General features: G+C 45.7%; 2 protein-coding genes across 5 annotated transcripts in view; both read right to left on the bottom strand.

The window, feature by feature from the left end:
- Window positions 1-27,659, bottom strand: part of ABCC2 (ATP binding cassette subfamily C member 2) — a 529,482-nt gene that overhangs the window by 21,070 nt on the left and 480,753 nt on the right. The window lies entirely within an intron of this gene.
- The window catches only part of ALDH18A1 (aldehyde dehydrogenase 18 family member A1), a 134,482-nt gene that overhangs the window by 34,345 nt on the left and 72,478 nt on the right, over window positions 1-27,659 (bottom strand). For all 4 annotated transcript variants that reach the window (XM_050958793.1, XM_050958795.1, XM_050958794.1 and 1 more), the window contains 4 exons: window positions 22,206-22,330; window positions 11,517-11,661; window positions 1,120-1,193; window positions 289-388 (listed from right to left, as the gene is read on the bottom strand). In XM_050958793.1, the coding sequence (XP_050814750.1) occupies window positions 289-388; window positions 1,120-1,193; window positions 11,517-11,661; window positions 22,206-22,330 (444 nt within the window). The remainder of the gene's footprint in view (window positions 1-288; window positions 389-1,119; window positions 1,194-11,516; window positions 11,662-22,205; window positions 22,331-27,659) is intronic.

Genomic DNA, 27,659 nt, shown 5'->3' with positions numbered 1-27,659 from the left:
TTACAAGTCCTTTGTCTGATCCAGAAGACATGAATCTTCCACAACTCCCTGCTGGGGGACTTTGTCCTTTAGCCCAAGCTGTAGGGATTCAAGCTTTCAGCTCTCAAGGTCCCAGGCTTGACCGTCTGTGACAACCAAGATGACAGTCATTACACCATCACAGTTAGTTCCCAAATCCCTAAACCTCTGAATAAGAGTTCCCATCCCACTTTTCGCCTTCTGTTCAAACCCACATAGATTCATGATATCTACATATATTTAAGCTTACTAGCTCCATTAATACATTACCTTTACTTTCAGCCTCTTCCAAGTCCTTTTTATTGGCCGATAGAATTTCTTCTCTCTGGTCAGTTAGCAGGTCAGCTAGATGATAGATAATCTCTGCTCTCTGCAGAGAGAAAAAAAAATTCTGTACGGTTATCGTGGAAGCCAAGTGACTCAGGGTACTCAGGCTCGTGGTCTCCCCAACCCCCACTTCTTATCTAATACCTCTGGATTCTTTCTTCTCTGGCTCCTGCACTTGGCCTCCAGCATACCTCAGAAAGCTACCTGTTCATTATTTACTCCTTGCTATTGGTTGGACTACACAGTTCAGCCTGCAGTCTCGGCTTCTGGCCTTTCCTGCATTTTGCCTGGCAGGTCTCTGCTTTCCTGCCTAACCAACAACAAGATGCTCCCTGCCTCTGTGCCAGCACCTGCCTTGCTCTACATAGTGCCTCCCTCTACCCAATCCAGCTGCAATGTAGTGGTACACTGAATGGTACGAGGATCGCACACAGCTGCTCCCTTTTGGGCAGTTTAAGTATCCTCTCAGTAAGAGCAATTGGGGCAGTTCACTCCAAAAACTCTTCTGTGGCATCCTCTACATGCCAATACCTGCATTTAAAATAATTAGAGCTATATAAATCTGATGGTTCAAATGTACATAATTACAGCTCAGTAGACCACACCCTTCTTCACCCCTCCCTCTCATGCAGTATGTTACAATCTAAATGATAGACTTACAGACAAGTGAGAATATGAGCTCTTTGGGGCAGGGATCTGTCTTAGGTTTTATTGTGAAACACACAGTATCTTTGTAAGTTTTAATACATAAATGAAGCCACATTGGCATGTTACCTGTTCAGGCTGTAGCGCCGCTAGGGACCTGCCTCCAGCTCGAGCCATTTCACCTTGCTGTTCTACTGTAGGGCCTAAAAAACAAGAATTTATGCAGTTCATATCATCCATGCCCGAAGCTCAGAGCATGTTAAAGTCAAACATACCCCTCACACACAAACCCAAAACAGATGAGAAAGTAATAATGGTCAAAACCCTCCTATTCTACCCCACAACACGTGAGAAAGTAAGCATATGTTCAGGTAAGAATGCACATTCACAAAGCAAATTTATATTCTCATGCAAAAAAGTTACATCAGGAAAGAACACACATACAAACAAACTTGAGGATCCATAAGCAAAAATGAAAAGGTGGAAAATTATTTCTAAGTAAATCCAGTACCAAAAGATGGTATAAAGCCTATAAATAATCAAGAGCAGGTATCATATCTAGTCTTCCCAATCTATTACAGTTTCCCAACCCAGCAACCCACTTGCTCAGAGCCTACAAGTTTCTAACATTATAATTTCATTTCTCAATCTACCCATCTAATCTCTCTCACTCCCCAAAGCACCTCTTTTCTTCACTTATGTCAAGTCTCTATCATTCCTAATCAGATGTAACAAAGCAAAGTGTTGACTGGGGGTTGGTGCAAAGGAGATCATCAGGGCTCTTGAAATCTATTCTCACCACTAGGAGAAGAGTGGGTTCTAGTAGCTGGGAGTCTAGACACCTGGTTTCTCTTGACAATGAATATAAGTCAGAAGTTAAGAGCAGGCAATAGCTGAGAAGCTAAAGATACTGATGAAATACCTCTGATCAACAAGGTGAAAGACAATATGGAATTTTAAATATACACGATAGAACAAAAAGGAATTCTAGCAACAATTTAAGTCCAGACAGAGATAGTAGAGTATTCAATCCAGAAAAGGTAGAAGTATTTGATAAATATTTCTGTTCATATTTGGAACCAAGCGGGATATATTTAATATCATGTGATAAATACTGTATTCTTCCCCAGCGATAATTAAGAAAGATGTTAAACAGCATGTACACTTCAGTTAGAACATTTTTTAAACTAGGAAGTCTGGATAGTTTGAACCCAAGAGTTTTAAAAGTTAGTTGAGGTGCATTCTGGACAATCGATATTAAAATTAGGTCTTGGAAAACAAGGGAAGGTCCACACTACTGGATAAAAGCTAACATAGCACCAATTTTTAAAAAAGCTAAACTAGATTGTTGAGGTAATTATAGGCCACTGAGCCTGGCACCTACTCCAGGCAAAAAAAAAAAAAAAAGAAAAATTCACTGGCTGATATGAGCACTTACTGATAAAGTTAAAGAATGGACATATCAGAAAAGATAATTTACTGGTAAAGCAGTCTTGTTAAGTGACCTTGATGTCCTTTGATAAGATTATAAAGACTAAGCCCTGGCTGGGATGATTTTGTTGGGATTGGTCCTGCTTTAAGCAGGAGGTTGGACTAGATGACCTCCTGAGGTCTCTTCCAACCCTAATCTATGATTCTATGATTACAGGTTTGGGTTAACAAAGAAAATTGCATTGGTATAATATACTTTGCCTTAGTACCACATGTTCCAAAGGAAAAAAACTAGCACTATACAAAAGGAATAAGGCACAAATTGAAATGGATGAAAAGCTACCTAACTAGTAGATTTCAAAACGGGGAATGCTCAACTGGTGGTGGTTTCAGGTTACCACCTCAGGGATTGGTTCTCTGCCCATTCTGTTCTATCTAGGATTTATTACTGTGCTTCCTAGCATCTGAGCACCTTCTGGTAATGCATTAAGCCACGTAATTATACATCTGTCATGTGCTGTTTGTCCTCACCTTCTCTCCTCAAAGAGAGAAGTATGTGCAGCAGAGTACCTTGTTTTGGTAGTATATATCTCCTCATTTATTTATATAAATATGACTGTTGCTATGTGTTTATATTAGAAAAGGGAATGTTAAAGAAATGCTGATATGCACTTGGAGCAAAAAGAAGTGAGGTTTGTGATGACCCCTAATTTCTGAGGGAGTTCATTCCATAGAATTGGATTGCCCCGGAGAAAGTGGTCTTCTGCACAGATGAGCTTTATTCTTATTGTTGAGATCCACTGTGCCAGAGGAGCACAGCGGTTGACCACAGAGGCATCATTCTGGAGCTTTAGATGATCTTTTAGATCTCTTAGGCCCAGGCCATGGAGTGCTTTGACGATAAGTACAGACACCTTAAACTTAATTTGCTATACTATGGGAAACCACCATAGGGAGTGAAGAACAGGTTTGATATGCTCCCACTAGCCTGTGTTCCTGAGGAGATGCACTGCAGTGTTCTGTATAAGTTGGAGTTTCTTAAATGCTGAAGGCTTCATGCCTAGGTATGCTGCATTACTGTAATCCAGCCAATAGGTGATGAAGGCATGCATAAATGAGGCTAGGTTTTTGTCTGTCAGCTTGAGACTGAGTCTCCTAGCCACAAAGAGATGGTAGAAAACATTACTTGTGGATGCTGCTGTGTGAGACCCCAGCCTTAGCAAGGAATCCAAGAGTACTCCTAGACTACAGACTGAATTGACCAAGTATGGATGTGAACCATTGTGACACAGAGGCCCATTGGTAGTTCACTACTCTGTGTCAGCAACTCTCGTAAGGACTGACATACTCTCTGTACCTCCCGTGACGCTGCACTTTATATTATTTTATAAATATATGCTAATGAGTGAATATAATGTAACCGGAATATGCTTCATGCAAAGGGTCTCTTGTAAGGTATCATTACAAAGCTTATATCTACTGAGTGTGGGCATCCTATTTGTATAAATGTATCACTCTTGTATCTGAAACTAGAAATATAACTCTGAGGGCCTATTGTAATTATGCAAAGTGTGGGCCATTAATGGTGGTTTGGAATCTTGATGGCTTCCATCAACCAGGACAATTGACTGTGGATGGCTCTGTTTGCAGGCAAGCCTTCCTGTGAGTCAGGCTGGGAGGAATGAAGGCTTGAAATCTTACAGTGGCATGTGATCATGTCACCTGAACTGGAATCCATCTTTAACCTGGTGTCTTTCCATTGAGAAGGAGGTGGTGGGAACCCAGAGAGAGACAAAGTATTCTCAGCTTATGCAAAAGATATATAAATGGGTGGAACAGAACAAAGGGAAGAGCCATCATAAGGAATCCCCTAGCTACCACCTGAGCTGGAATAAGAGCTGTACCAAGGGAAAGAATTGTGCCCAGGACTGGAAGGTCTCCAGTCTGAGGAAAAAACTTACTGAAGCATCTCTAAGGGTGAGATTATCAGTATTCAGTTTGATTAGACTTAGATTGGAGTGTTTTATTTTATTTTGCTTGGTGACTTACTTTGTTCTGTCTGTTACTACTTGGAACCACTTAAACCCTACTTTCTGTATTTAATAAAATCACTTTTTACTTATTAATTAACTCAGAGTATGTGTTAATAACTGGGTGGGCAAACAGCTGTGCATCTCTCTCTATCAGTGTTATAGAGGGCAAACAATTTATGAGTTTACCCTGTATAAGCATTATACAGAGTAAAACAGATTTATTTGGGTTCAGACCCCATTCGGAGTTGGGCATCTGAGTGTTAAAGACAAGAACACTTCTGTTAGCTACTTTCAGTTAAGCCTACAGCTGTTAGGGGACGTGATTCAGACCTGGGTCTGGGTTTGCAGCAGGCTAGCGAGTCTGACTCAAACCAGGCAGGGCACTGAAGTCCTAAGCTGACAGGGCAGGAAAGCAGGGGCAGAGGTAGTCTTGGCACATCAGGTGGCAGCTCCCAGGGGGGTTCTGGGATCCAACCCGTCACACCCCCAAACTCACTGCAGTCATAATCTGTATCTATAAGCCATTGTGTGAGGTATCCTATGCAAACAGACAATACACTGGTCCCAAAAATCATTGTGTGGTGTATGTTTGGGATGTGTAAAAAGGGTTATAAATATGTGCTAGAATTAAGTTTTTAAAATGTATTTGGCAAGCAGCGCCTAAACTCAGCCTGTTCCAGACAATGGAATGTGGTTCCGCCCCACTGATTGTGTCTCTGATGTAAATTAAGCAAGGTGTAACCAAAGACAAAGAAAAGCACATTTACATGTGACATAAACAAGGCCATCAAGCTAATAAGGAAGGGAGACTGCACTGTCCCCCTCCCCCAAAAGCCTTCTGGCCTCTTGAAGCACAATCAATGAACTTCTGCTAGGGTACAGACACCATGTGGCCTTCCCGAAGAGAGAAGCGCTGGCTGGGCTTAGTTTTCAAAATAATACATTTCAAAGGTTTAATAGACTATAAAAAAGAAAGGGGAGAGAACCCCATAGGTATTCAAGGATTCCAGAGCTCTTGAAATCACAGAATGTCAAGTCCTTCAGACTAGGGGGTTGAAGTCTCTGGGAACTGAACACAGGTGAGAAACCTGTTTAGGCAAAGATTATAATTTGCTAAAATTAAATGTCAGCATTAGAAGTGTGGTTTTACTTTTGTTTGTTTATAACCATTTCTGCCTTTACTCCTTGTAATAAGAAGAGGGCCTGAAACATAAGATCTTATATCAGAGGCCTGGTATGAGCCCTGAATTAAAGTAGCAGTCAAAACTTTGCTGATATGAAGCAAAGTCAGGCTGTGAGAAAGAGGCCGGCTCTGCTCACAGAATTTGGCAAGCATAGGGCTGATATTGCAAAAACACATATTCCTAAGAGGTGCTAGGCACAAAGCACTCATGCAAGCACATTCCAGAAGGGTGGTACCAGAACACCCCGATAAACACATTCCCCAAAGATAACAGTAACACGCTGACCCATCTTAAGGATAAGGTCAGGATGACAGCATGATGGATAGAGATGTTTTGATCTAACCTACAGGTACAAGGCAATGGTTGGGGCCCTGATACATCACAGGTGATACTTGTTCATATTGGTATATAAAGATATATCTTGGAGGGAGTGTCTTTGGCCAGCCAAGGGGGCAGTGGGAAATCCCGCCACTGACTGAACTGTGTCCACTGTCAGAGGCATACATGTGCTAGTATAGCTGTAGACACTGATCTGGGGAGCTAGGACCGTATTTCGTTGACAATAAACCTGGCTGGGTGCCTTCACACCTTAATGGATTTTGTGGTTATTGGATGGTTTGCTCAAGGTCTGCTGTGCCACTTGTCTGCGCAGAACTGGGACAGCATACGGAGGGAACACAACACAGCCAAACATCTGACCACACTCCTTATCTGGTGTCACTTAAACTGATGACTTTTAAATAAACTTGTTTTACTTTTACTATAAACCAATTCAGTGGTGTGACTGAAATGAGTGTTTTTCAAATCCCAGTTAAATGAATGAGGTGGAGTGTATTGTCCATTTAAAGGAGCAATGAACTTAACTTCTGTAAGCGTTCAATGAGAGGGCTTGCCACTGCAGGGAGACAGTTTTTGGGAAACCTGGCACTAGGGGTGGAGTTGGGGGTCACTTTGCTAAAAGCAACTGTATGGTGGAAGCTAGGCTGTGGTCTACATGATTCTACATGAGCTGTTTGTGTCAGGGCTGTGAGTCAACGCAGCACAGCATATAAAGCACCCAGAGCTGATGGCAGGAAGTGACACAACCTCTTACTAGTCTAGGTTGAATCCCAAAACATCACAATCAACCAACAGAGACCACACCGTGATGGCAAACTCCTCAAAATACTTCCCTCTGCTCACCAGCATCACCTATTTGTCACTCGAGTTCAGCTTCATCCAAGATCTGATCTCATCCAAGAACTCGGTCATCTCAGTAGCAGTTGTCTGGTCATATGCAGTGAACGATAAGTAGAGTAGTGTATAATCTGCATCCTGCTCTCACTTGAGTCCTTGTCATCTGACTAATTCACTTAGAGGTTGCATGTAGATTTTGAAAAGGGCTGGAAAGAGCACTGATCCTTGTGAAACTCCGCAAGTGATGGGTCTAGTGGCGGTGGTTCAGTTTTCCACTAGTACTCCTGTGGAACATCCTTCAAGGAAGGACTCAAGCCGTTTTAACACATTTCCCATCACTGTTTATATATTTTTTAATATCTAGAATCATCGTGCATTTTAATACAGCCAAACACAAGGGTCAAAAGACTGGGAATAAAGAACATAAACCATACTTACATGAAAAGGAATTACTGTATTCTGGAAAGGACTGAGGGCCAGCTGTAAACAGCAAATGCCCAGTGCTGTGTCATGGCAAAACTGGCTATCATGACACTTTAACATATTGACATGGGAATATGAAGTATGATTGGGAGACTATATTATCTCTCTATACAGCACTGGGAAGACTACTATTAAAATAATGGACCCAGTTCTGGTGTCCATATTGCAGAAGTTTCAGAGAAGAACTCCAAAAATGAATCATGCTCTGGAAAACATGCCTTAAGATGAGAAACTTGAGGGGCGCAGTCTATTTAGCTCATTGATGAGAAGGTGAAAAGGCAATTTAAATCACGGTCTATTAGTTACATAGGGAGGGCTCTTATCCAGAAGATTAATCTAGCAGCCAAAGGCAAACATGCTACAATGGCTGGAAGTTGTAGTAAGTAAAGTTCAAAATGGAAATTAGACAAAGTTTTAAATGGTAAGGATAACCACTGGAACAGATTACCAAGGAGTATGACAAGTTCACCACCACCTGAAGTCCCTTAAATCAAGGCTGAATGTCTTTCTAAAAGATATATTCTAGTTCAGCCACATGTAGGCTAATCACTAGGTGAAGGTATATGGTCTGTATTCTGCAGAAGATCAGACTAAATGATCATGATGGTCACACATGCAGGAGACCGGGGAACCAGAACTGCCTCGGCCATTAGGGCGCAATTAAAATGACTTGTGTTCTGTCCTATCTAATCTTCTGCAGGACTTGAGAAAGCAGAGGGCTAGGAGGAAAGGCACAGTTCAAATGGACTGTCCAAGGGAGTAGGAGACCATCACCTCTTGAGGATTGGCTCTGAGCTCCTCTGGAATAGTATGTATTATACTTCCTGTTTATTTGCGAGTTGAACAGGTCCCAAGTAGGGATTCCCCAGTGAGTGAAGATACTGTTCACCACTGAGCTGTGTCGTTCCCACTCACAGTTGGTAGCAAAGTGACTGCTGAAGCTGTCTGACAAAGAGTTCAGGGTTCCTGGAAGATACATCAGTTTCATAAACTGACCAATTCTATACACGGGAATGGATCTTGGATGTCCCTGCTTATGCTGAATACATTTGTTGGGTTATTTGAGATTATGAGAACATGATGAGTCTGCATTAATGACAAAAATGCCCATGCATGCTTCTCAGACTGCTCTGAGTTCCAGAAGATTTATGTGCAACCTGGTTTCCTGGGGCATTCAAATGTCCTGTGCTATGTGATCGTCCAAGTGAACCACCCAACCCAACCAATAGGTGTCTATGATTATTCTCCTGTCGGGTGTAGTGGATAGGAAAGAACTGCCCATGCACACTTATGCAGAGTCTTTCCAGAGAGGTTTTTACCTTGATTGGGATTGTCACCACAGTGTCCATGCTGTGTTTTCTTGGTGTGTATATATACTGTTAGAAGCTAAGCCTTTAAGCAGCAAAGGTGGAGACTGGTTATGCAAGTACATGAAACCACATGATCTAAAAGAGTGAGGCAAATTCAGACCATGTCCGAGGGTTGTGCATAACCTGATCTATCAGTCTGCTTATAGCTTGGAATCTGTACATAGCCTTTGCCCTGAGTCTAAGGTTTTTCCTATGAAAGCTATAGCCTGTGTTGGAGTCAGAATAGACCCTTCCATGTTCAGAGATTCCAAGATACACTAGGAGACAAAGCATCAATAGGTCGATGCTATGACTGCTGGACATGTCATGCCTGTAAGAGGCCAGTTATCTAGATACAGGAAGATGGTAGAACTGTCCCATCTGAGATGTGCTGCTACTACAGAAAACATTTTCATGAAGACCTTGGGTGCAGTTGCTATAGTGACTGAAATCTGAGGAATCTTCCGTGGGAAGTTTCTAACCTTCTGGGGTAATTTGTCTTTAAAATGTAGATTAAATAAAAAGACGTTTGGCCAGGACAGCCGGATAATTGGAGATTTTAAACTGGAAGCAGTGGAAGTAGACACCTTTCTTTCCATAAAGTCTAAATACTTGGTTTCCTTATCCACTGTGGTTGCCCTTGGGTGTTATCATCTGGACCTTTCTGGGACTGCTTAGATGACAAGGGAGCTCAGGGCAGGGTGGGAGAACAAGAACTCCATTCCCTCAGCCTTCCTAGGGAGTAGGAGCACAGGTAGCTGGTATTTGCACCATACAGTTCTTGCCATTTCCAGTATGGCCTCATTGAACTTGGAGTGCTATTCAGCTAGATCCCATAGGCAACAGGATGACCAGGAGCTTGTGTAATGAGTCCTGGACCTCCTTTAAATTTGGAGCTCTTCTTCTATTCTCCAAGGCAGCTCTTGGAATTGTCTGTGATTGTCCAAAGGAGACGGAGCAGCAGGAGCAATCGCCTTATTGGACAAGGAAGATGAAGTATCTGTCATTACCAGCAGATCTGGTTAATCTTTCATCCTCTTTCATAGGTTTCAGTTGGCCTCCTGGAGGGAAGGGGTGGTAAGACTCCCAACTAGACTGCACATGCACTGGGTGCCATATCACAGGTCGCTTAGCCCCTAGTAAGGCAAATATGAGAGGTCAAAAATTTGTGGTGATCCCAAGGCACATCTTGCGTGCTATTGGTCCTGAGGGAGTCCCCACTCGGACAGATGAGAGAAGTAGTGGGAGACTTTCCATGCCCTGTCTGGGCTGAACTCCCTTGGTGTAGGGAACAATGGTTTCACTGGTATATCCGACTCTCCCGGAGATAAGACTGAGTCCAGTTCTATCAGTGGTGTCATCGATACAGATGTCAGGGAGCTAAGGCTGAGAATGAAATGGGAGAGGAGCTTCACCCTGATGTTACAATCTCCCTGGTGAAGGTTGGTTCTGACAACAGGGGAGACTGTGGGTCTGGGAAGATGAAAATATTCTCTGGAGCAGCAAAGGATACTGGAGTCTAGAAGGTTGCATCTCATTGCCGTAGGCTGCTGGAGTCGGTGTAAACTGTAAAGGGACTCTTAATAATCAGTGTTTCCTTATAGGAGCTGTGATCGTACTGCTAGTGAAGAAGCCTCTGACTGCATGGTCATTATCAGTACCAATGGTGCAGAGTCCTTCAGCTTCCGCGGCTCAGTCTTAGTTTGTACTGTAGTCAGTGTCAGTGACTATGGTCTCAAAGTACATTTTGCCAGTACTGAAGGAGTCTTATTCCCATGTGCCTTCCGATCACGGTCACAAGGCTTAATAGAACCTAAGTCCTTGTGTCTTAAGCACAAGGGCTCACTCAACCTGGTCAGGGAAGGATCCCTTCTCTTATGAGTGCTTTTACTCTTGTGAGGCAACCCAAATGAAGGGTCTTTTGCTCTGGTTGTTCCCTCTCCTGAACAGACATTGAGCGAGGAGGTGCACATCTCCATGTCTCAAGCTGATGTACAGGGCGTCTTCCCAGTCAGGAACGGGGGGAACTAGGCCGGGGTCTCCAAAGCCAGAGTTCTTGAACCTGACATGTTCAGCTGGGAAAGGAGCAGCAGACACTGCATTTAGCAGAAATATGAGCTTCTCTAAGGCAGCAGAGGCAGTGCAAGCAGTTGTTGCCAACCAAAAGGGAGTGGGGACAGGAGACACAATTCTTAGAGCTTGGCCATAATCTAAGTCCTGTGCTGGGAGATCAGAACATTCTCTGGGGTGGGGATTCTAACAACTATCTGAACTTATATAAAACACTAACAATGGCAACTAGCTATATAAAACTCGGAAATATTTACAGGAAAAAAAATGGTGAAGAGGATCAGTTCTAGACATTGGAGATTCCAACTCAGACCTTGAAATGGGAAGAAAGAACTGGAGTGGTGTCTGTCTGCACTGCCTACTCTTGGCACAGAACATGAGAAAAGCAGAAGCAAAGACCAAGGGACACTACTTGCTAGCATTGTCTAGTCTCAGGTGCATGGAGCACATGCGTAACCAGTAGAATACACAGAGACTAGCATTCAAAGAAGAATCAACTTTTACAAATAGAGAAAAGGTGGGTGAAGTAATATCTTTTACTGGACCAACTTGTTTTGGGGAAAGAGACAGACTTTCAAACTACACAACTCTTCTTCAGGACCTGGCTTTCTAATATCCTGAGACCAACAGCACCGCAAAACAACTTTAAAAAATGTCTGTTTCCAATGGCCAAAGCACATTTTCCCAGTTATCCTAGAGCTATAAAGCAAGCATTAACTCATTCTGAACCCCCAGAAAGCCTACCCTACTCTATCATCCTCCACCCAATCCCCATCTCAAAATTCCAAATACCAACTTACCTGCAGGTTTTACCTCTGAAAAAAAAGTACCAACTTTTTTCCCTTCCACAATGTCTGTGATAACATGGCCAGAGATCTTTGGATGGGTTCCATTTGCGATCACTACAGAAGTGCCACCTTGGAGGGCCCATAGAGCTGCCTTCACCTACAAGAGAGGATAAAGCTAGTCCTGGGAAAAATCTCAATACCTAGCAAGCATTCTCCCGGCTCTTGAACTCTATTCTTAGTAATCATCTCCATCGTTATTATCTTTGGTCTTTTCGATTGTAAATTTTAAGCAGGGACCATCTGCTCTTAATACATTTGGAAACGTACAGGAGCTACCACAATCTAGGTAATACATTTTGAAACAAGGTCATTTATTCCTGCTTTGTATTCTGTTGCTTGCCTAGTTTCTAACTCATGACTGTAATTTAAGTTCCCTTAACAGTCTACTGTGAGAAACTCTGTCAAAGGCTTTTTGAAAATACAGGTAAGTCTATAAACTTCTCCTGCATCCACTATTTTGTTACCATACTTAAAATATTGTAGTAGATTGAAGAGGCATACTTTTCCTTTGCTGAAGCTACCTTGGGTTGTATCCATCATGTCATGATTTAAGTGTTTACAATTCTATTTTTTCAAATGATAGTTTCAACTAATTTTCCTGGAACAGGTAAGAGGATCATTGGTATTTAATTCTCAGAATTGTTACTAGTGCATTTTTAGTGGAAAAGACCAAAATTTACTATTCTCCAGGGAGTACATTATTTTAATGAGCGACTGCACATTTGTGAACTGCTCAGCTACTTCATTCTGGAACACCTTAAGGAATCTTGGATAGCTAACATCTGGGCACCATTTCTTTGGAAACCTTATTTCATCTCAACACCCAGTGATAAAGAATGATGCAGTCTATTTAGATTGCAAGCTTTTGAGGGGAATGACTACTATTCTGTTTGTCTAGAACAACTGCATCCTGGTGTGACAGTGTACCCCATAAGGTTTCATGGGAATATGCTTATGAGTGTATATATGATATAACTGGAATATGTTTTATGCTACATTGTCATAAACAGATAGCTAAGGGTTAATGTCTCTTTCACCTGTAAAGGGTTAACAAACAGTGACCTGCAACACCTGACCAGAGGACCAATCAGGAGACAAGATACTTTCAAATCTCGGTGGAGGGAAGCCTTTGTGTGTGTTTTTGGGTTTCCAGGCTCTCCAATCTTCTATTTCCATTTTGTGGGTAAAAAGGTAGAAAGGCGGTATAGTCTTTTTATTTCTTTTCCTTTATTTGCAATTGTGTAGTTTGCTGGAAGTATTTTAAATTGTACTTGCTGGGGAGAGGCTTCTTTTTAGTTTCTATAAGCTGACAGAACCTGTAACTTTTTACCATCTAAATTGCAGAGACAGACCTTTTACTTTTTTCTTTCTTTTTATTAAAAGTTTTGCTTTTAAGACCTGTCTGATTTTTTCTCCTTGTTGAGGCTCAAGGGAATTGAGTCTGTACTTAACAGGGAGGGAGGGGAGAAGGGGGAATCCCTTTGTTTTAGATTCACGGAACTTGAATCTGGATTGCCTCTGGGGGAAGGTATCATTCCTCTCTGTATGATGATTCAAGGAGTTGAATCACGGTGATCTCCTAGTGTACCCAGGGTGGGAAAGAGCTGGGAGGAAGAAAGGAGGGGGAAGGGAAATGGTTTATTCCCCTTTGTTGTGAGACTCAAGGAATTTGGGTCTTGGGGTCCCCAGGGAAGGTTTTGGGGGAGACCAGAGTCTATCAGGTGCTCTACTCTAAGTCCTGATTGGTGGCAGCACTACAGGATCTAAGCTGGTAATTAAGCTTAGGGGAATTCATGCTAGTACCCATATTTTGGACGCTAAGGTTCAGATTTGGGAATTATACTATGACATGGTAGGCAGTAGTGGGATAAAGATAAGAATCCAAAAGCCAGTAAGATTATTATTTTTCTTTTTTCTCTGCTAGCTGCTTATAAGCAGAGAAAAAGGAGTTTTTAAAAGCAAGTTTGCAGGGTTTTTTTTCTTTCTCTCTTCCTTCTGAGTACACTGAAGGCAGAGAGATTAAGGTTTAACAAGGGTCTTTTGTTAAACAAAGCAGGCTTAAGTGGCCAGCAACAAACTCCAGCAATACATATCTGCAAATGAAAGGGTCTTTTATTTCTTTTTACTTTACGTGAAAGGCACTGTTGCTAGGCAACAAAGGAGCAGCAGTTCAGGCAGTAAAACACCATAGGGCACCCCAACACAAGAAAGCAGGAACCATGACTACCAAGGACCTGAAAGAGGAACTGGCAAGACTGGGTGCACAGGAACACATCAGAGACGCGGACCACAAGCAAGACATGGAAAGAAAACAAAAAGAAATAGAAATAAGAGAAAAAGAGGTGGACCTGAGAGAAACAGAAGACAAAATCAAAGAGGAAGCCTACAAAAGAGAGCAAGCAGCCAAAGAGGAAGCCCACAAAAGAGAACAAGAAGCAAGAGATGCAGCCCACCAACGAAAAATGGAAAAACAACAAAAACAGTGTGAAGAGAGGGAAAAAGAGAGAAAGTATGAAATGGACATGGCGCAGGCCAGGCAGCAGGCTCCAGCCAATCCTAACAACTCTTTTCCAATTATGGTTCCACATCCCAAGAAATTTTCCACCTACAAGGCAGGTGATGACACTGAGGCCTTCTTAGAAAATTTTGAAAGAGCCTGCCTTGGGTACAACATCTTTGAAGACCAGTACATGATAGAACAGAGACCCAGACAGAGGTAGTGGACCCGGATCCCCTGCCAACGACTGAAACAGCCACAGTGACTCCAGTCCCAAACCCAGACCTGGAAAAGCAACCAGCCTCAGAACCGCTGCCAGCACTGACACCAGCGCTTGCAAACCCATCTTCAACCCCAATGCCAGAGGGCGCCAGTGAGCCTGAACTGGCATAAGCAGCAACCACGCCCAAGAGGCTCAGCCAGAGCCTGAAATACCCCCTGGTGCACCAGCGAAGAGCCGCTCACCAGCAGCGGAAACAACCCCATCACCTACATCGCTTCCAGAGGGACCAAGCCCAAGTCCACAGTCTAAGAAAGAACTGGTGTCTCCAGCTTCAAGGGAACAGTTCCAGACTGAGCAGGAAGCAGATGACAGCCTTCAGAAAGCTTGGGTGGCGGCACGGAGCACCCCACCGCCTCTCAGCTCTTCTAATCGATCCCGGTTTGTTGTAGAACAAGGACTTTTATACAAGGAGACTCTTTCTGGTGAACACCAGGAAGACTGGCACCCGCAAAAACAGTTGGTGGTTCCAACTAAGTACCGGGGGAAGCTCTTAAGCTTAGCCCATGATCATCCCAGTGGCCATTCTGGGGTGAACAGAACCAAAGACCGGTTGGGGAAGTCCTTCCACTGGGAGAGGATGGGCAAGGACATTGCCAAGTATGTCCGCTCTTGTGAGATATGCCAAAGAGTGGGAAAGCCCCAAGACCAGGTCAAGGCCCCTCTCCAGCCACTCCCCATAATTGAGGTCCCATTTCAGCCAGTAGCTGTGGATATTCTGGGTCCTTTCCCAAAAAAGACCCCCAGAGGAAAGCAGTACATACTGACTTTCGTGGACTTTGCTACCCGATGGCCGGAAGCAACAGCTCTAGGCAACACCAGGGCAAAAGTGGTGTGCCAGGCCCTAACAGACATTTCTGCCATGGTAGGTTGGCCCTCCGACATCCTTACAGATTCAGGATCTAATTTCCTGGCAGGAACCATGAAAAAACTGTGGGAAACTCATGGGGTGAACTACTTGGTTGCCACCCCGTACCACCATCAAACCAATGGCCTGGTGGAAAGGTTTAATGGAACTTTGAGGGCCATGATACGTAAATTCGTCAATGAACACTCCAATAACTGGGACCTAGTGTTGCAGCAGTTGCTTTTTGCCTACAGGGCTGTACCACATCCCAGTTTAGGGTTTTCACCATTTGAACTTGTGTATGGCCACGAGGTTAAGGGGCCATTACAGTTGGTGAAGCAGCAATGGGATGGGTTTACGCCTTCTCCAGGGACTAATATTCTGGACTTTGTAAGCAACCTACAAAGCACCCTCCGACACTCTTTAGCCCTTGCTAAAGAAAACCTAAAGGATGCTCAGGAAGAGCAAAAGGCCTGGCATGACAGACATACCAGAGAGCGTTCCTTCAAGGTAGGAGACCAGGTTATGGTCTTGAAGGTGCAACAGGCCCATAAGATGGAAGCATCATGGGAAGGGCCATTCACGGTCCAAGAGCACCTGGGAGCTGTTAACTACCTCATAGCATTTCCCAATTCCTTCCTAAAGCCCAAAGTGTAACATGTTAATTCTCTCAAGCCCTTTTATTCCAGAGACTTACAGGTTTGTCAGTTTACAGTCCAGAGAGGAGATGATGCTGAGTGGCCTGAAGGTGTCTATGAAGGAAAAAGTGATGGTGGCGTGGAAGAGGTGAATCTCTCCACAACCCTGGAACGTCTGCAGCGGCAACAAATCAAGGAGCTGTGCACTAGCTTCGCCCCATTGTTCTCAGCCACCCCAGGACAGACTGAACGGGCATACCACTCCATTGACACAGGTAATGCTCACCCAATTAGAACCCAACCCTATCAAGTGTCTCCTCACGCCCAAGCTGCTATAGAACGGGAGATCCAGAACATGCTACAAATGGGTATAATCCGCCCCTCTACCAGTGCATGGTCCTCTCCAGTGGTTCTGGTACCCAAACCAGATGGGGAAATACGCTTTTGCGTGGACTACCGTAAGCTAAATGCGGTAACTCGTCCAGACAACTATCCAATGCCACGCACCGATGAGCTATTGGAAAAGTTGGGACATGCCCAATTCATATCTACAATAGACTTAACCCAGGGGTACTGGCAAGTACCGCTAGATGAACCTGCCAAGGAAAGTTCAGCATTCATCACCCATGCGGGGGTGTATGAATTTAATGTACTTCCTTTCGGGCTGCGAAATGCACCCGCCATCTTCCAGAGGCTGGTAGATGGTCTACTAGCAGTATTGGGAGAATATGCAGTTGCCTACCTCGATGATGTGGCCATTTTTTCAGATTCATGGCCCGAACACCTAGAACACCTGGAAAAAGTCTTTGAACGCACCAGGCAGGCAGGACTAACTGTTAAGGCCAAAAAGTGTCAAATAGGCCAAAACAGAGTGACTTACCTGGAACACCAGATGGGTCGAGGAACCATAAACCCCCTACAGGCCAAGGTGGATGCTATCCAAAAGTGGCCTGTCCCAAAGTCCAAGAAACAGGTCCAATCCTTCTTAGGCTTGGCCGGGTATTACAGGCGATTTGTACCACACTACAGCCAAATCGCTGCCCCACTGACCGACCTGACCAAAAAGACCCAGCCACATGCAGTCAAGTGGACTAATGAGTGTCAGAAGGCCTTTACCCAGCTTAAGGCGACGCTCATGTCGGACCCTGTGCTAAGGGCCCTGGACTTTGACAAACCATTCCTAGTAACCACAGATGCATCTGAGTGTGGTATAGGAGCAGTTCTCATGCAGGAAGGACCGGATCACAACTTCCATCCTGTCGTGTTTCTCAGCAAGAAACTGTCTGAGAGGGAAAGTCACTGGTCAGTCAGTGAAAAGGAATGCTACGCCATTGTATACGCCCTGGAAAAGCTATGCCCATACGTTTGGGGACGGCAGTTCCAGCTACAAACGAGCATGCTGCGCTAAAGTGGCTTCATACTGCCAAGAGGAACAACAAAAAACTGCTTCGATGGAGTTTAGCTCTCCAAGATTTAGATTTTGAAATTCAACACATTCCAGGAGCTTCTAACAAAGTAGCTGATGCACTCTCTCATGAAAGTTTCCCAGAATCCACTGGTTGAAATTTGTCCTTGAAATGTAGAAAGTCTTGTAGTTTACATACTTAGTAGTATATGTAAAGGTGCATGTGTTGTATTAATCTGTTTATTCTAAAGTTCTAGGAAGAAATCACCGCCAGTGAGGTTCCCCACTGTCTGCGATTTGGGGGGCATGTCATAAACAGATAGCTAAGGGTTAATGTCTCTTTCACCTGTAAAGGGTTAACAAACAGTGACCTGCAACACCTGACCAGAGGACCAATCAGGAGACAAGATACTTTCAAATCTCGGTGGAGGGAAGCCTTTGTGTGTGTTTTTGGGTTTTCCTTTGTTCTCTCTGGACTCTGAGAGTGACCACACGTACCTACAGGCTCTCTAATCTTCTATTCCCATTTTGTGGGTAAAAAGGTAGAAAGGCGGTATAGTCTTTTTATTTCTTTTCCTTTATTTGCAATTGTGTAGTTTGCTGGAAGTATTTTAAATTGTACTTGCTGGGGGAGGCTTCTTTTTAGTTTCTATAAGCTGACAGAACCTGTAACTTTTTACCATCTAAATTGCAGAGACAGACCTTTTACTTTTTTCTTTCTTTTTATTAAAAGTTTTGCTTTTAAGACCTGTCTGATTTTTTCTCCTTGTTGAGGCTCAAGGGAATTGAGTCTGTACTTAACAGGGAGGGAGGGGAGAAGGGGGAATCCCTCTGTTTTAGATTCACGGAACTTGAATCTGGATTGCCTCTGGGGGAAGGTATCATTCCTCTCTGTATGATGATTCAAGGAGTTGAATCACGGTGATCTCCTAGTGTACCCAGGGTGGGAAAGAGCTGGGAGGAAGAAAGGAGGGGGAAGGGAAATGGTTTATTCCCCTTTGTTGTGAGACTCAAGGAATTTGGGTCTTGGGGTCCCCAGGGAAGGTTTTGGGGGAGACCAGAGTCTATCAGGTGCTCTACTCTAAGTCCTGATTGGTGGCAGCACTACAGGATCTAAGCTGGTAATTAAGCTTAGGGGAATTCATGCTAGTACCCATATTTTGGACGCTAAGGTTCAGATTTGGGAATTATACTATGACATACATATGCCATGTAACATATCTATGTAAAGGATATGATCTACTGAATACATTCCCCCTATTTGTATGCATTTATCTTTTTTTTTTTTTACTTGAAGTTAGGAATACTGGCTATATACTTGCTTGATAGCCTTAGTAAAGCATTTGGTCAGCTTCTTGGGAAAGGAGTGTGCAAATTAAGTGCCCAGTCAAGAACCACTTAAGCCAACGATGAATTCGAAGACACCAATTCACATCGGAGCTTTCCCACAAATGTGGCTTGGCTGGTAAGAAACTCAGTCATGCATGGACATGTGACTTGCCCATGTGACTCCAAAACTCCATCTTGGAGCTGGACTTTGCATATGAGAGAGCGGGGGGTCTCCACCCACAAGAGAAAATCTACTTAAACCCATGGGAGACCCCTCCATTTTGTCTTCAGCTGGCTAAAGACATAGGCTCTCCACCCCTAAGGATACTTGAAAGAGACTGGAACAAAGGACAGTAACTACAGGGGGTGTGAGTGATTGCTGGACCCAGACTAGGAGGAGATTAGTCTGTAAAAGGAAGCTTACTGGAACTGGTGAGATTTTATTTGTATTCAGTTTTCTTAGACATAGACTTGTGTGTTCTATTTTATTTTGCGTGGTAATTCACTTGGTTCTGTTTGTTACTACTTTGAAACACTTAAATCCTACTTTCTGTATTAATAAAATCACTTTTTATTTATTATTTAATCCAGACTATGTATTAATACTTGGGGTGGGGTGGGGTGGGGTGGCAAACTGCTGTGCATCTCTCTCTATCAGTGTTATAGAAGGCAAACAATTTATACATTTACCCTGTATAAGCTTTATATAGGGCAAAACGGATTTATTTGGGGTTTAGACCCCATTGAGAGTTAGGTATCTGAGTGTTAAAGACAGGAACACTTCCATAAGTTGCTTTCAGTTAAGTCTACAGCTTTGGGGCACGTGGTTCAGACCCTGGGTCTGAGTTGGAGCAGACTGGCGTGTCTGGCTCAACAAGACAGGGTGCTGGATTCCCAGGCTGGCAGGGAAAGCAGGGGCAGAAGTAGTCTTGGCACATCAGTTGGCAGTTCCCAAGGGGGTTTCTGTGATCCAACCTGTCACACCTGGTTCTTGGTTGGGCTCTAGGCAAAACAATAGTAAATATTAACAGATTTCTGTACTCCAGTGGATCCAACAATTCTCTCATGGGCCTCCTACTTCCAATATAAAGAATTTCTTGTTGTTTCTATGCCTTTGTTAATTGCTATTCAAAATACTTTGTGACCCTCTGATTTCTATCCCATGGTTCACCTGTTATAGTTCAGGCTGTTTGTCCCACTAGGGCTAAGTTTCCATTTTTCTTGCCCTCCTCCTTCCTTTTCTGCTCAGGGGGCTCCAGTGCCAAGACTGAAGACTTTAATTTCCTCACTTTTGATTTTAAGGCCCTTTGGATGTGCTTCCTCAATTTTTTTGTTTTAAGTTTCCTTTCCAAAGTTAATGTCACAGTGCTGGATTTTCTATGATCCCACTTAAGCATCTAATTTTGTTATACAGTGGTCAATATTACATTATGGGTTAATTATAAATACTTCTTTTACCAGCTCCTGCATGCTGCTTAGCACTAAGCCAAGAACAGCCTCTCTTCATGTACTCCAGAGAGCAATCATTTAAGGTATCAAGAAATGGCTTCTCTGAAACCTTATCTCACTGCGACATCTCACCTATTCATATATGGTATCTGAGTCATCTGTTACTGCTTTATTATATTTAATTGCCTCTGATCTTCCTCATTCCCTTCCTGGTTAGAATGCAGGTAGCATAACCATACCAGTATATTTGTATTATTACTTGGTACAGTGAAACCTCGCTATAATGTGACGTTTGGGGGTCCAAAAACTTCCATCGCGCTAAATGCGGGGTCGCAATATAGTGGGGTTTCAAACCAGTCAGTCTGTCAGTGGTCCCCAAAGTGCTGCATCAATGTGCGCTGCCTAGTGCCCCTAGTGCCTAGTGCCCAGCAGGGGAGAGGAGCCGTGGCCCCCCGCCTGCCAGGGACAGAGAACTCCAGGGCTGCAGGCGCTGGTGCTCTTTGTCCCCGGCAGGTGCGGGGCCACGGCTTCTTTCCAGCTTCAAGAGAAGCCACGGCCCCGCACCTTCCAGGGACAGAGAGCACTGGCACCCGCAGCCCCGGAGTTCTCTCTCCCTGACAGGTGGGGAGCTGCAGCTTCTCTTGAAGCCAGAAAGAAGCCGCAGCCCTGCATCTGCCGGGGACAGAGAGCACTGGTGCCCACAGCCCCGGAGCTCTCTGTCCCCGGCAGGCGCGGGGCTGCAGCTTCTCTCCCCTGCAATGGTGTTGGGGACCACTGGCACTGTACAGTACTGTGAAAACATTATCTAAGTTGTATCTGCTTTAAAGGGGAGCCAACCTATGATCGTGTTATATGCGATTTCGTGTTATAGCGGGGCACGTTATTGCGAGGTTTGACTATATTTGTATCACTACAGATTGTGGTGTACGGTCCTCCTCATTGAAAAAAACTCTGATTTTATGGAATCTTTCAGATACAGGGTTGCTTTCTCACCTCTGCTACTTTCCTGAATAATTTACAGGCCAGTATTACAGTGCCACCTTGACTTGGGGGATTCCACATTTCAGATATGCCTATTATGTCAAGTTCCTCTTCCACTTTCTAGACTGTCTAGTTTGCTTATTTTTCTTTTTAAGATTCTCTCAATATACAGACATGTATAGTATTGTTTTGATCAAGGGTCTGCTTTTATTTAACCCATTTGTCTGGCACTGTGGAGCTTTTCCAGAACATACCTCTGATCTCAGTTCATCTCATCATTTCAGATGTAATTAAAGTCCAAACCTTTACTAGGAAATTCAGACTTGCCTTTTAAAATAGGGATATCCCCAACAGGTGCCCTCGTACACAATGAGTGCTCCTCTGCACCTGCAGCTTTCTCTGAGCTCCCAGTTTAAGTTCTATGCAAGAAGACAGCTTCATTTTGGTTGAGGGAATTCATTTTTATATAAGCTCTCTTCTCTCCCCAAAGCTTGTGTTATATTAAAATTAAAACCCTCCTCTTTACACTATCTTCTCATTCATACATTGAGACTCTGAAGTTCACCTTATCTAGCCAGCCCTTCATATGGAACTAAAACCACTTTAGATAACAGGACTGTAGAGGCATTGGATTTAAGCCTCTTTCCTAATAATCAACATTTACTGCAGATTTTAGGAAATCTCCCCAACACCTAACTAAGTAATTGGTACTAATATAAACCACAACAATGGACTCCTTTCCAGCATTCATTCGAAGTTTGTCTAGATGTCTCATGAAATCCACCACCCTCATGCATTCATAGTAATGGATATTTGAGTGTCATGTATGTATGGCACTCAGAAGAAAAAAACAAGTCCCTGCCCCAAGGATCCTGCAATTCACTTATCCCCAAGGAGAAGGCTCAGGAGTCGTCTCCCACCCCCACCAAGGGGGGGGGTATTTAATCCTTCTGTAATAGAACACAAATATGTATACAGAGGACTAAGACTCCCAATCTCCTCCTTTAGGAGCAGGCAACATGTATCAAAACAGGAAGGAGACAGATGTAACTGGTCAAATTCAATATGTGATGCAAGAGAATAGTGTAAAATACATTTTTATTCAAATGGGTCTAAAATGGCCCAGGAGAAAGGTAAAGGGAACCTCATACCATTGCAGAACATTGATTTTGCCCGCTGAAGAACAAAGCAGCACAGGCTTCAAGCTTCTCCTACCTTGGCCTCCATTCCTCCCATCCCTACCCGGGATTTGGTTCCAAATGTCACAGACTGCTGATCTCCAGGGTAAAATATGTCAATGAGCTTCGCATCATCTGACCCTGGGGGACTGTCAAAGAGCCCTAAAACAGAAATTTGTTAAGTTAGCTCTATACAACCTTGGATCTGAAATTCAGGGGAAAGGAATTCGAGAGAGGCTGGGAAACTGAACTTCTTTATACAGACTTGGGCGAACATTCTCCAGAGCACTCATGTGCTTGCCAGTGAACCCATCTTATAAGGCTGTAGGCTTTAAGTAACAACAGGTGCTATTCTCAAGAGTGACAATATACATGGGTCCTAGAAGTATCACAAAGTTAAACTTGAAAAAAAGGCCACTAATATAGGAACAAAAATATGATACCCCCAGATATTCTGTGGTACCAAGACACTTGGAAAGCAGTGATGTTAGGAGTGGTCATGCAGTCAGAGTTGACAGAAATTTAGACCCGAGTTTCCAATATAATCTCTGCAAAAAAAGTAGTGTGATTTGGGATCGCATACAAAAAAGGCATCTCAGCATGGGCATGGAGGGGATCATTCCCCTCTCTCTTTGGTCTTAGTTAACATTTCTGGGCACCACATTTCAGTGAGATTGAACTGCCTTAAGTTTGTCAGAGAAGAATTAAATAGGATTAAATATTAAATACTGCTAATAGCAGGACATGAGTCTAAATATGTAATATCTGGAATTCAGTCTACATTTCAGGCTGTTACCCTTTAATTTCCCCACGCCCCCTTAAACATCCTCTACCACTATCCCACCAGAAATTCCAGATAGAAATCTCAGTATTAGAAGAACATTAAGGTTATAAAGTAAACTTTGGTGCGTTTAAGGTTGTCTGCGCAAACCTAACTCTATTTCCTTGTGTGTGCATGTGTACACACACACACACAGGCTCTAATTACACAATCATATGCTTTTTGCAACAAGCCCTTCCTCATTCAGTGCTCAGTTTGGACAGTGTGTATTGAATCAGAAAATGGTATGTAGCAGCTTCCTGCTTTAATCTAGTTTGTAACTACAAATCATTTAAATTTAGCAAATTCACTGGTCAATGGAATTACACTGGTGTAAGTTTACATCAACAGCAGAATGCATCCCTCGCTTTACAGGCTGAACACCATGCAGTGAAAGACAGGAGCTAGGGTAGAATACAGTGACATGCAGCAAAAGAGGCAAAGTAAGTTATTTTTAATTTTAGTTGACTGATAGCAATTGTAGCATCCCCACCTTTTCCCTTTACTTCTGTTCTCATGAGCATAGAAAAGACGGTTACTCACCTTTGTAACTGTTGTTCTTCGAGATGTGTTGCTCACATCCATTCCAGTTAGGTGTGCGCGCCGCGCGTGCACGCTCATCGGAAACTTTTTTACCCTAGCAACTCCAGTGGGCCGGCAGGTCGCCCCCTAGAGTGGCGCCGCCATGGCGCTCGATATATACCCCTGCCGGCCCACCCGCTCCTCAGTTCCTTCTTGCCGGCTACTCCGACAGTGGGGAAGGAGGGCGGGTGTGGAATGGATGTGAGCAACACATCTCGAAGAACAGTTACAAAGGTGAGTAACCGTCTTTTCTTCTTCGAGTGATTGCTCACATCCATTCCAGTTAGGTGAATCCCAAGCCATACCTAGGCGGTGGGGTCGGAGTGAGAAGTCGCGGCATGGAGCACTGCAGATCCGAAGGCCGCGTCCTCTCTTGACTGCTGGACCAGGGCGTAGTGGGAAGCAAAGGTGTGGACCGATGACCAGGTCGCTGCCCGACAGATTTCCTGGATGGGCACACGGGGGAGGAAAGCCAGCGACGACGCCTGCGCCCTGGTAGAATGCGCAGTCACACGGCCCGTAGGGACGTGGGCCAAGTCATAGCAGGTTCTGATACAGGACGTTACCCACGAGGATAACCTCTGCGAAGAAATGGGAAGCCCCTTCATGCGGTCCGCTACTGCCACGAAAAGCTGGGGGGATTTGCGGAACGGCTTGGTCCTCTCCACATAAAACGCGAGAGCCCTACGGACATCAAGCGAGTGGAGCTGTTGCTCCCTGCCTGAAGAGTGAGGTTTCGGGAAAAAAACCGGGAGGAATATCTCTTGGTTGACGTGGAAGGCTGAGACCACCTTGGGGAGAAAGGCAGGGTGTGGCCTCAGCTGCACCTTATCTTTATGGAAGACTGTATACGGGGGGTCTACCATGAGAGCCCGGAGTTCCGACACCCGTCTAGCTGAGGTGATAGCTACTAGAAAGGCAGTCTTCCAAGAGAGATAGAGTAGGGAGCAAGTAGCTAACGGCTCGAAGGGGGGCCCCATGAGCCGAGACAACACCAGGTTAAGATCCCAGGTTGGGGCAGGGAGTCGGACGTTAGGGTACAAACGTTCCAGCCCCTTCAGGAATCTAGTCACCGTCGGGTGAGAAAAAACGGAGCGGCCATCCCCACCCGGGTGAAAGGTGGAGATAGCCGCCAGGTGGACCCGCAAGGACGATATCACCAGGCCCTGTTGTTTGAGGGACCAAATATAGTCTAAAATATTGGCCACCGAAACTTCCATCGGGCGGAGACCTTTCTCCACGCACCAACAGGAGAAACGCTTCCACTTGGCCGAGTATGTCGCTCTAGTGGAAGGCTTCCTGCTGCCCAAGAGTACCTCCCGTATCGGGGTGGAGCAGCGCAGTTCAGAACTGGTCAGCCACGCAGGAGCCACGCCGCTAGGTGCAGCGACTGCAGGTCCGGGTGACAGAGAGTCCCGTGTTCCTGGGTGATCAGGTCCGGGTGAAGGGGCAGGGGAACTGGGTCGGCTATGGCCAGGTCCAGCAACATGGGGTACCAATGCTGCCTGGGCCACGCCGGGGCTACCATGATCACGCGGGCCCTGTCCCTGCGCACCTTCAGAAGGACCCTGTGGACCAGCGGGAACGGGGGAAACGCATAGAACAAGTGGGTTGTTCACGGAATAAGGAAGGCATCCGCTATAGACCCGGGTTCTCTGCCCTGAAAAGAGCAGAACGCCTGGCATTTCCTGTTCCCCCCGGACGCGAAGAGGTCCACACGGGGATAACCCCACCTCTGGAAGATCGAGAGGGCGACGTCCGGGCGAAGGGACCGCTCGTGTGAAAGGAAGGATCTGCTCAGGCGGTCCGCCAGCGTGTTCCGTACTCCGGGGAGAAAGGAAGCCGTGAGGTGAATGGAGTGGGCTACACAGAAGTCCCAGAGTTGCATCGCCTCGTGACATAGGGGAGAGGATCTGGTGCCGCCCTGCTTGTTGATATAGTACATGGTCGTCGTGTTGTCGGTAAACACCGCGACACAACGACCCCGAAGCTGGTGACAGAACGTTTGACAAGCAAGGCGGACCGCTCTCAACTCCCGCATGTTGATGTGCAGCTTCACCTCCTGCGGGGACCACAGGCCCTGTGTTCTCAGGGATCCCAGGTGGGCCCCCCAGCCAAGATCTGAGGCATCCGTCGTTAGGGACACCGAGGGCTGGGGTGGGTGGAATGGGAGCCCCGCACACACTACGGACTGGTCTAGCCACCAGCTGAGAGAATCCAACACCCCCTGGGGAATTGTGATCAGCATGTCTAGTGGTTGCCTTGCCGGCCGGTAATGTGCGATGAGCCACGACTGGAGGGGCCTCATGCGGAGCCGAGCGTAACCGGTCACAAATGTGCATGCTGCCATGTGGCCTAACAGGGTTAGACATGTCCGTATTGATGTTAAGGGGGCTGCCCGCAATCGCTGAACGATCGCCGACAACGCCTGGAACCTTGGCAACGGCAGAAGGGCCCTGGCCACTGTGGGGTCCAGGACGGCCCCGATGAACTCCACCCTCTGCGTGGGGAGCAGGGTGGACTTGTCTACGTTGATCATGAGGCCCAAGGTGGCAAACAGGCCGGTGATCCTGCGGACGTGGCTGCAAACCTGTAGCTCCGACGTGCCCCGAATTAACCAATCGTCTAGGTAAGGGAACACGTGGATACGACTGCGCCGAAGATGTGCCACAACGACGGCCATGCATTTTGTGAATACCCTCGGAGCTGTAGAAAGGCCAAATGGGAGGACTGCAAATTGGTAGTGAAGGCGGCCCACCACGGATCGAAGGAAACGTCTGTGGTGTGGCCAAATGGTAATGTGAAAATAAGCGTCCTGCATGTCGAGGGCGGCATACCAGTCTCCTGGATCCAGGGATGGGATAATGGTCCCCAGGGATACCATGCGGAACTTCAACTTCACTAGGTACTTGTTGAGCTCTCGCAGGTCGAGGATAGGCCTGAGGCCTCCCTTGGCCTTGGGGATCAGAAAGTAGCGGGAATAAAACCCCTTGCCTTTCTTGTTTTCCGGAACCGCCTCTATAGCTCCTTTGTTGAGGAGCATCTGTACCTCCTGCCGAAGGAATTGCTCGTGAGAGGGGTCCCTGAAGAGGGACGAGGAAGGCGGGCGGGAGGGAGGAAATGATATAAACTGCAGGCGGTATCCCGTCTGCACTGTGCGTAAGACCCAGCGGTCCGATGTTATTTGGGTCCACGCTGGGAGGAAAAACGAAAGGCGGTTGGAAAACGGGGGGGAAGGATCCGTGGGGGAAACTGTTATTGCGCCCTCAGGCGCACCTTCAAAACGAAGGCTTGGGCCCAGGCGGGGGCTTGGACGAGCTTTGATTCTGCCCCCCTTGGTTCCCCGAATGTCTACGCCGTCCATTCCTGCCGCGGCGCCTATAAAGGTCCTGCCGCTGGCGGAACTGGGGGTATGGCCTACGCTGCTGTTGCTGCTGTGGCCGGAAGGGTCCGCGCTGCGTTCCTGGCGTGTGCATCCCGAGGGAGCGCATAATGACCCGATTGTCTTTAAGACTTTTCAGTCTGGGGTCTGTCTTTTCTGAAAACAGGCCCTGGCCTTCGAACGGGAGGTCCTGGATGGTGTATTGGAGTTCCGGTGGAAGGCCAGAAACCTGAAGCCAGGAGATGCGGCGCATCGTTACCCCCGAGGCGAGGGTGCAGGCAGCCGAGTCTGCAGCGTCCAAAGAGGCCTGTAACGAGGTTCGTGCAACCTTCTTGCCCTCGTCAAGGATGGCCGCAAATTCTTGACGGGCCTCTTGTGGCAGCAGCTCTTTAAACTTGTCCGCTGCCACGCATGAGTTAAAAGCATATCTGCTAAGAAGGGCTTGCTGATTTGAAACCCTGAGCTGAAGGGCCCCAGCCGAATAGACCTTGCGGCCGAGGAGGTCCATACGCCTGGCCTCTTTGGATTTGGGGGCTGGGGCTTCCTGTCCATGGCGCTCCCTCTCGTTCACCGACTGCACCACCAGGGAACACGGTGTCGGGTGAACGTGGAGGTACTCGTAGCCCTTGGAGGAGGCCATGTACTTCCTCTCGACGCCCCTCGCCGTAGGGGGGATGGAGGCCGGTGACTGCCAGATTGTACTGGCG

Source organism: Gopherus flavomarginatus, chromosome 6 (genome assembly GCF_025201925.1).
Source record: "Gopherus flavomarginatus isolate rGopFla2 chromosome 6, rGopFla2.mat.asm, whole genome shotgun sequence".
Classification (NCBI taxonomy): Eukaryota; Metazoa; Chordata; order Testudines; family Testudinidae; genus Gopherus; species Gopherus flavomarginatus.
This window is presented reverse-complemented; position numbering and strand designations above follow the sequence as displayed.